The sequence below is a fragment of the Juglans microcarpa x Juglans regia genome, chromosome 5D (genome assembly GCF_004785595.1).
Source record: "Juglans microcarpa x Juglans regia isolate MS1-56 chromosome 5D, Jm3101_v1.0, whole genome shotgun sequence".
NCBI lineage: Eukaryota > Viridiplantae > Streptophyta > Magnoliopsida > Fagales > Juglandaceae > Juglans > Juglans microcarpa x Juglans regia.
Genome location: NC_054602.1, coordinates 33767080 through 33777718, shown reverse-complemented (window position 1 = coordinate 33777718; position 10639 = coordinate 33767080). Strand labels below are relative to the sequence as shown.

The 10639-nt window shown below is 35.4% G+C and overlaps 2 protein-coding genes across 2 annotated transcripts; one reads left to right on the top strand and one right to left on the bottom strand.

The window, feature by feature from the left end:
* Positions 1 to 97: 97 nt before the first annotated feature.
* Positions 98 to 2620, bottom strand: LOC121264601 (selT-like protein). The gene is made up of 4 exons (XM_041167861.1): positions 2283 to 2620; positions 2066 to 2139; positions 653 to 968; positions 98 to 442 (listed from the first exon to the last, which is right to left on the bottom strand). The coding sequence occupies exons 1-4, from the start codon at positions 2463 to 2465 to the stop codon at positions 323 to 325; spliced, it is 693 nt and encodes a 230-aa protein (XP_041023795.1). The 5' UTR covers positions 2466 to 2620; the 3' UTR covers positions 98 to 322.
* A 3448-nt stretch (positions 2621 to 6068) lies between these two features.
* LOC121264599 (omega-3 fatty acid desaturase, chloroplastic-like) lies at positions 6069 to 9139 on the top strand. The gene is made up of 8 exons (XM_041167858.1): positions 6069 to 7025; positions 7167 to 7256; positions 7352 to 7418; positions 7512 to 7604; positions 7695 to 7880; positions 8019 to 8099; positions 8321 to 8458; positions 8565 to 9139. Exons 1-8 carry the CDS (start codon positions 6496 to 6498, stop codon positions 8745 to 8747), a joined length of 1368 nt encoding a protein of 455 aa, XP_041023792.1. The 5' UTR covers positions 6069 to 6495; the 3' UTR covers positions 8748 to 9139.
* Positions 9140 to 10639: the final 1500 nt, after the last annotated feature.

Genomic DNA, 10639 nt, shown 5'->3' with positions numbered 1-10639 from the left:
AGCAATGGCATAATAAGTGTCAGGTTACGTATGCCAAGGTCAAAAAACTGCCTTTCTGCAAGAACTAATGTATTTATGTATAAAAAAGACCTGGAAGTTAACGTAAATGAATTGCCTTGCCTTAATGATGACCGGAAGCAGATTCTTCTAAGAGGAAAAGAAAAGAAAATCATCATCTCTTGTGTAGGGTGTCCCAATTAACCGCCACATGATTATGAGAAACGTTACAAAGACTGAGAGTTCACTGTGACAACATGCCCACAAGTGCCTGTCAGTATAGGACTGCAAATTTGCGCCTCTTAGTTCAGCCTTCACAGAGCGCTTAGGACCAGAGAGCCCCACCAACGCCATCCACAATTCTTGAATTTGAGAGTTTTCGGCCAACAAGCTCTCGCAGCTCAATCTCGCTAGGGAATCTATGCTCCTGCAGCTTAGAGAAAACCTGCAAAGTCCATTAAGATAATATGATGAGAAGCACACGAATTGAACAGTATTTTTTTATAGCTACCCTCACCAAGAATATTCTATATAGGAATTCTACATGTTTCCTATACCCGGACCCAAAATCCAGGTCACTACAAAAACGGGATTAATGAAAAGATGTTTCGTTGACTAAAAGCCAGTACGGAGTTTATTGCAAGATGGGTTTTACCAGTTCACCATTACAATATACTTCAAAAGCACCAGAACTCTGCAGGAAGGATTGGAAGAAGTTCCCCAGAAGCCAAGTGCTTGCAATGCTTCCAAATCTATTTGCACGCATGGAATAGTACCAAGGAGGTGGCATCATACCCAGCCTGGGAAAAATCTGTTCACCTGCCACTATTATCCCAATGATTCCAAACTGAAAAACCGGTACCACTTTGCTTAATAGGCGTTTTGGAAGTGGAGGTGGGTGGTTTGCTAGAAAAACATTGATCCCAGGAAATGCTGTTTCTAGCATATTTTTCATTGTTACTGCATTTCCTCTGGCACAACCAACAATTTAGATGTGAGTATAGAAAGAAAAAGATAAAAGCAAGAGATAACACCAATTATCTTCGTAAGTAAATATCCAAATTTTAAACATGAAACGAAATAAGGATTGATGCAATTCAAAACAGTTTCTGAAACACCATGTAAAAAAATTACTGATAGGAGTAGATTACTTGACCAGGTGAATATCAAAGATCACCATAGAGAGCTGACGTCATGGGCTCATATTCATCCATTGCCACAAGCAATAGATTGAAAAATGATAAACTTCAAGTCAAAATCATATGAAAAAGATGGAAACTTTCTTTAAAACTCTATGTCTATGGGCTAAGGCTAATGTAATGAATGGTGATGATGTGTTGGAGTTATTCTAGTTTTTTCTATCTTTTTAGTCGCTGTATGTAGGTATTTCTTCTTGTATACTTCTTGTGCACTTGTGCTATGCCTATTCATGGTAATAAAATTCTTATTAATTATCAACAAAAAAAAAAAAAAAGATAAAAACTACTCCGATGACAATTATCAAGTCTAATCCATGATTGAAATAGTCAAAATAGGACCGAGGACAAGATCAGCTTCTAAGATTGAATTTTAGGTGAGAAATGAGAGGGCTGAACATCATGGAAATAAGAATGAATGAAAGAGTTGGCCATGTGAACTCACTTATACTCAGAAGATAAAGAAAGATTCTACTACCTGAACTTGAAAATTCTAATAAAGTTTATTGACCAAGGAATTTTCTAAGTGTTTAGCCGGGTAAAAGATCAAAATATAACTTTATGACTAACAACAGTACGTCTCACAACACAAATACAAAATTTAGCAACAATTACCCCACTTATTCCACAATTCATATTTGACTTTTGGCAATCCATGAGATACACATGAACAATATTAAATGTAAAATATTATACTATTCCTTTTCACTTTCCTTTTCCAACATCAACAAATTGGCTACAAAAATCACCAAAGAAAAATGCACACATCATTGCAACTATAATCTATAACTGAACAAAAGTAATCAAACAAAGGATCATGGTCAGCAAGAGCTCGACCCAATTAAACAATAGACAAGAAAAATTGAGAAAACCTGTAAGAACAGGAAGAGCAGAAGTTGATGTTGACGTTGCTACCCAGGCCAATACCTCCAGGGCTGCTCGGTTTCTGCGTTTCACCGAAACCGTGTTAAATACATAGAATATTATACGCATAAAATTACATAAATAATCAAAAACATACATCATAAATATATCCAGGCGCGCACACACACACACACATATACAATAAATTTGAAAATATTGGGAGACCTGAGTTGGGAAATCAAGGGGTTGATGGTGGAGAACCGGTTGGGGTTTGGGCTGGTGATGAGATTGAGGAAGATGATGATGATGATGGGTGGGTTTGGGAGGTGGGGGCGTGAAGAGGTTTATGATGTCTGTACACAACAGGAAGATCGGAAGCCCCAACAGAAGCAACTGAGCTCGATCCATTGGAATGCCTCGCTCACGAACACAGCAGATACAGAAAGAGAAACAGGAAGGAGAGATCGAGGGCAACGGAAATTTCAGGCGAAGTGAAAGGGCAATGAAGTCTCGGGCATTGCAAATTTGCAAGGAACTAAAAGTTTTTGTAGCCGAAAACGGCAATTTTTATTGTTGCAGTTTAGAAAATGTCGTTTAAGATATAAGCTCCTTACCCATTTTACTAGGAAAAATTCATCCTCTTAAATTCTTGTCACCTATTTCTTGTCACCTATTTGATATCTTAATTATTATTATTATTTTCTTAATCTCTTTGAAACTCTTCGTTTTCATATTATTTTCTTTCTCGTTTTAATAAGTTTTTTGTTTTTAGACTTAAAATATATTTATTGATTACTGTTGTTGTCTTTTGTGCATATATCTACTTGGATATCAACATATTACTTCGGGTTCCTGTTTTAATTTTTTCTGTTTCTCTCTCCAGCAAAAACGTTATCTACCTAAGGCCCAAAAATCTTATATCCTCCGTCCACAGTGTGGCTAGAGCTTCGGCTCCACCCGTTTTCCTCCCGTCTGTATAGTCCTCACACTATCCTACCGTATTTTTTTTTTATAATTTTTCCTTCATTTTTCGACTATAGCATGGAGAAGTACCGAACTATTACTTTTCGACCTCCCACGACTACTATGCAACGAACAACAAGACTTCCCAGGCACCTATCCTTCGGATAGCAGAAGCAAATAGTCGAAAAGAGTGGTGCATGCATCTCACGCTCGGCCCAAACCGCACGTGAGATCCACGTGCCGTTATACGAAGAAAAACCTACTGCAGTCACGAGTGACATTTTTGAGGTCAACAGTTTCGGACCTCTTAGATCTGACCAACCTCTACTCTCTTAGTGTGGTGCATATAGTTCTTGACAGTTATCCGTAGGCGATTCGACGCTTCTTTCGCTTGCTAGCTTCCTATGTTATTGCTTCTCTTAACCAATGATCAAGGAAAAAAGGTAATGAAAGTCTCATTCAATCAGTCCAAATCAGCGACATGTAGCACAAATCTATTTATTGCGACTTGCGGTCGTACTATTACAGCTTGTTTATTGAATTATATCAAAATCGCTTTAGGCATCATCTCCTTATGAGAAATAGATGGGAGTCAAATCATTGGCCCTTTTTTTTCGTGTTGTATTAGATGGTCTATGATGAATGTTAAAGCTTTCTACCTTGTTATCTCTTATATCCTCCAATTGTTTTATATATTTATACTATGCTTGCTTAAAAAAAAAACATATTACTTCAACAAGTGCATATTTTTATGTTATTTTAGGTTTTGTAAATGAGAAATGAATTCAGGACCCAAAAAGTGTCTCGAATGAGTTCTTTTTCTTTTTAACTTAGTGATTAAGTAAGTGTTTTTTAATGATGTTGTGAATTTTTTTATTTTTTTAAAAATATTTATGATGATTAAAAAAATACATGAAAAAAAAAATGAAATGTACTTTTCAAGACATCTATTCAGGAAGTGTAGTGCTACTCTTTGTAAATATCTCTTTTGTTTATAACCTTGACTCAATCCTTTTTGTTGCTTTCTTTTTCTTTGTATAATTGTTATTTTTCAAAATACTTTGAGATGGAGGTAGTGAAAGTTAAAATCCTCAATGAAAAAATCAAAAATAATTTTTTCATTGATATGACACAAACTTTAATCTTTTGGATAAAGGGAAAATCATAGCATATCATATCAAAAAGTCACCTCCAATCTTAATTAGTTATCATTCTCACGAGTGGTAAATGCCCACATAAGAGCAAATGATATTTTTTTTCTGAGATATTCTGCTCATAAGCCGCACTCTCTCCACACACTTCATGCGAGATTTTTTTTTTTTTTAAAACTCAACACATGGTGAGCTGTGGCTGTAACACACAGTAGGCTGTAAAAAAAAATTGGTATTTTTCCCCCACCGATTGTCACACAAAAATTTGAACAACAGGTTTGGATTCTGGCTCTAGCCCATCTTGAAATCGAACCTCATCACCACCCATTTTTCTCCATCGAATGGTTGGATTGGACTTGGTTTTTGTTTTGGCTCATCCCTTTAAACATCCTCTTTTTTTATTTTTTTTTTCTTTGGTTTTTTGTTTTTCCCGTGGCAGGTGTGTTCTGGCCTATTCGGGATGTAAGTGTTTCAATCTCTCAATATAATCATCATCACAAAAATCTAGCCAAATTAAAGAATAACTATCGTATACGAAACATGTTCTGAATTTTCCAATAAAATCGTAAAAGATTAATCCGTGAATTTTACTCATCTCCTCCACAATCTATCACTTGGAATTCCAATTTTTGATCCAAATCCCCAAGACTATAAGCCATCCCCAACAGTAGATAAAAGAAAAGTCGTCCAAATGTAGAGAGTAGCACGAGGAAGAAGGGAAGGCAGTTTGGCAGAATGTATACCAAAATCCATTGGTAGTCAAGAGATACACCCCACCCTCCCCGGATGACCAATATTAATTAAGAGACGCGTTAGTGCCACCAATTCATATTCACATAAGACTCACTGTTCAAATGCATGCTGAGATTTTAGAGGACGGATTCCCAATATAATAGGATCATGATGGCTGAAAGACACCCCCATAGACTAGACTAGCATTAAACAAATGTGCAATGAAATACTCATGGGCAACTTTTCTTTTCAACGTTAGATATAATCATATAAGCGTTGTATATTTTTTTAGAAAAAGAATGAGAAATATTATTAAAAATTTAATGGATTAATTATACTTTATTCTCTCAAATTTTTACTCAATATATAATATGCATTTGAAATTAATAATTGTATTAAAGTGGATCTTTAAACTTTTAAAACTTTCTAATCCCTCATTCTGTCTACCGGTAGCGTTAAATCTAACGAAAATTTACTACACATGCTGCTCATGTGCATAATATTCATTGTAAAGATGTAATTTTTATTTAAATTATTATAATTGACCATATAAAATATAAAATAATATATACTATCAATTAATAATAAATCATAAATCATTAAATAATTTTTTTTATTAATTTATATATAGTTAATGAATATCAAATAATTTTATTGTGTACATAAATTATTCATACTTACTTACAATTTAGGTATAAAATAATTTTATATATAATTAATATTAATTGATAGTATATATTATTTTATATTTTATATAATCAATGATAATAAATTAAATAAAAATTATATATTTGTAGTGAATTTTTGTTAAATTTGACGCTACTGGTAGACGGAAGGGAGGATTAAGAAGTTTTGAAAGTTCGAGAGTCTACTTTGATGTAATTATTAGTTTCGAAGGCACATTATAAATGAGTGAAAGTTTAAGAAGATAAAGTATAATTAATCCAAAATTAATTTTTCGTGTGAATCTTATATTTATTCGTTTTTAAAAAAAATACGCGACACTTATATATTTTATAATTATAAATATCATTTTTATGTCAAATATGTCAAATAATATAATAACGATAAACACATTTCACGTTTGCCACATGGCCTACTCCTAAGAGGCTAAGATCACCCCACCGGCCATCAATTACCATCTTCAAACTTCAAAGTTAGGTCAAAACGGAACAGCAACTTTGAAAGAGCAAGTTCCCACGAACCACACACTCACAAAGTGAAACACGCCCTGATATGCGTGTGTATATATACACCATGTTCAGGCGATGCAGGTAGATTAGATTAACAGAGAGGAGAGAGATACCGAGAAAGTAAGGGAAAAACTTGAGGTCGTTGTTCAAAGACGGGTGCAGAGCCATACTATAGTCTTGTTTACTATTATTATATTCTTCCACTATATAGATTTTATATTTCAATTTGTATTGTCCTTGGATATATTTTACTTTATGAACTCTTTCTGTTGTTTGTTTTGCTATATATAAGGCCTTTTATTTCTCCCTCCCTCTCTTCTAACTTTCTCTCTCCTTAACCTGAGAGAGACGAATAGAAGAAAACCGACACCACAGAAACCCTGGTGTGCTTTCCCTCTAATGGCGAGCTGGGTCTTATCAGAATGTGGCTTAAAGCCTCTTCCTCAAATTTTTCCCAGACCCACAACCGGACCCGTCTCGTGCAAGCCCTCAAAGATTAGATTTTTGCATTCGAACAAAACTGGAACAGATCTCAAATTTCCTTCTACGAAGATTTTAACTAGGTGTTTTAGAGAGAGAAACTGGGGGCAAAAAGTGAGTGCTCCACTGAGAGTTGCTTCTGTTGAAGGAGACGAAGAGCGGGAAAAACGAATCGATGGCGCTAATGTGCTCAAAGAACAAGAAGAACAACCGGAGTTCGACCCCAGCGCGCCGCCACCGTTCAAGTTGGCTGACATTAGAGCCTCCATTCCGAAGCATTGTTGGGTAAAGGACCCGTGGAGGTCCATGAGCTATGTGGCGAGGGATGTTGCGGTGGTTTTTGGATTGGCTGCGACCGCGGCTTATTTTAACAATTGGTTTGTTTGGCCTCTATATTGGGCTGCTCAGGGGACTATGTTTTGGGCTCTCTTTGTTCTTGGCCATGACTGGTAATTACAATTTAAACTCTTTTTGATTTCGTAGTTACAGGATGTCCCTCCATGCGTTTTTTCATTGCTTGGTTTGTGGTGCTTGATTTGGATGCCAATTTGTAGGTTTTCAAGTAATTGATCTTTCACTTGATTCTGCAGTGGTCACGGGAGCTTTTCAAATAATCCCAAGTTGAACAGTGTTGTGGGGCATCTTCTGCATTCTTCAATTCTTGTACCCTATCATGGATGGTATGTCCTCAGTCCTGATAAAAATCTATGTTTTTTCTCTCTTTTGTTCTTCTATTGTTGTTACAATCCAACTTGTTTTGACCTTTATTTTTTAGGAGAATTAGCCATAGGACTCATCACCAAAACCATGGGCATGTTGAGAATGATGAATCATGGCACCCGGTTTGTAATTATCTCTGTTTCTGTTTTCGTCTTCTTTTTTTCCCCTAGAAATAGCTTATTTTCAAGCTGAAAGTTTCCATGTTATTCCTGCAGCTGTCGGAAAAAATTTTCAAAAATTTGGACAACATTACCCGGACTTTGCGATTTACTGTACCTTTTCCGCTATTGGCATACCCTTTCTACCTGGTAAGCGTGTGGCGTCATGGTTGATTGGTTTCCACCGGCCGGTCTAATTCTAAGAAATTATTTGCTGAATGCTGAGAATTTATATTGCAGTGGAACAGAAGTCCTGGGAAAACTGGCTCCCATTTTGACCCAAAAAGCGACTTGTTCGTTCCCACTGAGAGGAAAGACGTGATTACTTCCACTGTCTGTTGGACGGCAATGGCTGCTCTGCTTGGGGGGTTAGCCTTTGTAATGGGCCCCGTTCAATTACTTAAACTTTATGGTGTTCCATATTGGGTAAACCCTGTTTCATTAATTATATATCTGTCAATTCTGTTGCAGAAATATAAAATTCTATGCAGTGGGAATAGGAAATGGAAAAAAGTTAATATTTTCCAATTGTAGAGTTAAAATCTGACTTTGCCTCATCCATAGGGTTTTGTTATGTGGCTTGACTTGGTCACCTACTTGCATCACCACGGTCATGAAGACAAATTACCATGGTATCGTGGAAAGGTATGGTTTTTGAAGTTTTATGCTGCTGCTTTTGTATTTGTTTGTTTGTTTGTTTGTTTGTATCGTGGAATGGCATGGAAATATGAAAGAAGAGGAACGATGTGCCTAGAGTTGTTTGATAAAAAAAAAAGAGAAACCCAAGGATATTTTGTTTGATTTTAAGTTTGTATTATGGCGTTTTCTTTCGGTGTGTTAAAGTTTCCTCCATCATATTGCGACAGGAATGGAGTTATCTAAGGGGAGGGCTTACAACGATTGATCGGGACTATGGATGGATTAACAATATACACCACGATATTGGAACCCATGTCATACATCATCTTTTTCCTCAGATACCACACTACCACTTAATTGAAGCTGTAAGTATCTGTTTGGTGTGATAAAACAAGTGATCATTCACAATTGTGGGATGTTTTCCCCCAATACCTACAGAATTTTGATGTTCATTGTTGTTCCAACTTGCAGACTGAGGCAGCTAAGCCTGTTCTTGGGAAATATTACCGGGAGCCAAAGAAATCAGGACCTCTGCCTTTTTACCTAATCGGAAGTTTGATAAAAAGCTTGCGACAAGACCACTATGTTAGTGACAGTGGGGATGTTGTGTACTACAAAACTGACCCCAAGCTTAGTGGCTCATCATCTAAGTGAAGTAAAAGCTTCCAGTTCATTCTTTTATTACAACACAAAGAGGTACTCAAGCCATCCATTTGACCCTGGATTTCCTTGCTTACCTTGATCTATCGTACTTCAATTTGGCGTAATCCCCTTATGGCATATGAATTTCTCATGCCAAGGGAGAGCTAATGCCTGACAACTATGATTATAACAGCTGCATGTTTTAGAGCACAAGCCATATGCATATGTCATTATCAAAACTGGTACTGTAATAGGGAAGGAAATATGTGTATCTAATTCTTCTGGGGGAAATAATATCTATCCCTCAGCAATTATATTATGTATCATTTATAATTTCATAATTGATGAACAGCCAAGGGGAAAGCACTGAAGTGAAAGGATAATGATTGTGTTTGAGATACTAAGTCGCATGTTTTTGTCCCTTTTTTTTTTTTTTTTTTAATTATTATTATCTTTTTTGGTGGTTTGTTTTTGTGGTTAAGAAGAAAGCACGTAGTTCATGTCTCACCTTAACTTTTGAGGGTTGGCACTTTCTCCAAAAACTAGAGTTTTTCGAAACTTTTCTTGATGAGGGGTTGACATCAGCCACTCATCAAATTCTTAGAAGACAGCTTCCGAGGATGGCTGCTTCATGTTTTCCCATAGAGCTTATTGCTCATTTCTATCCAAAGTGGAAACTGCGAAACCAGGAAAATCTGAAACGTAAGGTGGAAATATTGCCAATCACTTTGTTCCTATATCACTATTACTGACATGTAAGATTACGTTGTCGTTTGCGAGTGGTCCTCACTAGCAAGTTGCTAATTTACAAAAAAATTGACACCATCCGAATGATATCTATACATTCAGAGAACAACGACTAGATGAGATAGTTTTAAATAAAAGTTAAAAGTTGAATAAAATATTATTAAAATATTATTTTTTAAATATTATTATTATTTTAGAAATTAAAAAAGTTGAATTAGTATTTGAAAATGTTGAATATTATATTTTATATAAAAATTTAAAAAAATTATAACGATGAGATGAAATACTTTCTAACATTACCAAGTTTTCAAAGATTTTGGGAAACTGAATAGTAATTTTTATCGGTAGAATTTTGGGATAAGTTTGTTTCTGCGTTTGAAATTTCGGATTGGGGCAGGATGAGATGTTTGTGCATGCATATGTTTTAACGTCCAAATCAATCAAACCGACTGGAATCGACAATAAAATCGATTCAGTTGATTTTTATTGATCAGTTTAGGTAGCAGGATACAGACGTGACTATCTTACCACTTTTTAACGAAAGATTCAAAACTCATACGAGTAATTCTATATATAATTACGAAATACATAAATATTATGTAATTATTTTTTTAAAAAAAAGATTTATTATTAAAAAATTAATTTTTTTTTATATAAATTTTATATTTTATTCATTCTTTTCAAAACGATTATGCGACGATTACATAATTTACAATCGCAAATATCTTTTCTCATAATATATATGCTAACGTGAGTCCGGATCGTGTAGCACGTGTTTCTTTTCATCCTATAATCTCAAAAAGAAAATCAGCATTATTGCTGGTTTTATCGTAAATCTCGCATTTATCATTATGTAATAACAGTTTCAAAGTCCTGGAGAAGCCAGTAAAAGTTCCTCAAATATTTAAACCAGAAGACGGTAATGTATCCAAGTCATGTTTGCCACAATCAATCAATCAATCCATGAAGGCACTCTGAAATCATTCCCTTCTGGAGCAACCTCAAATATACTAATAACAACCTAAGCTACTCATATGGCCATAGTTTGCAATCTTATACGCTTCTACTACTTTGCTGATCCATGTTCAAGCATATTTCACTCTCTGTCAATCCTTTAGGTAAGAGAAGCTTCAACAGTACGCCAACCCCCAATTACA

Coding starts and splice junctions, on each gene's coding strand:
- LOC121264601 (XM_041167861.1), bottom strand. CDS start 2,465: ATGGATCGAGCTCAGTTGCTTCTGTTGGGGCTTCCGATCTTCCTGTTG. Junction 2,140..2,282: donor CCCTTGATTTCCCAACTCAG/GTCTCCCAATAT, acceptor GGTGAAACGCAG/AAACCGAGCAGCCCTGGAGG. Junction 443..652: donor TATATTGTAATGGTGAACTG/GTAAAACCCATC, acceptor TGGACTTTGCAG/GTTTTCTCTAAGCTGCAGGA.
- LOC121264599 (XM_041167858.1), top strand. CDS start 6,496: ATGGCGAGCTGGGTCTTATCAGAATGTGGCTTAAAGCCTCTTCCTCAA. Junction 7,605..7,694: donor TGGCATACCCTTTCTACCTG/GTAAGCGTGTGG, acceptor TTTATATTGCAG/TGGAACAGAAGTCCTGGGAA. Junction 8,100..8,320: donor TACCATGGTATCGTGGAAAG/GTATGGTTTTTG, acceptor ATATTGCGACAG/GAATGGAGTTATCTAAGGGG.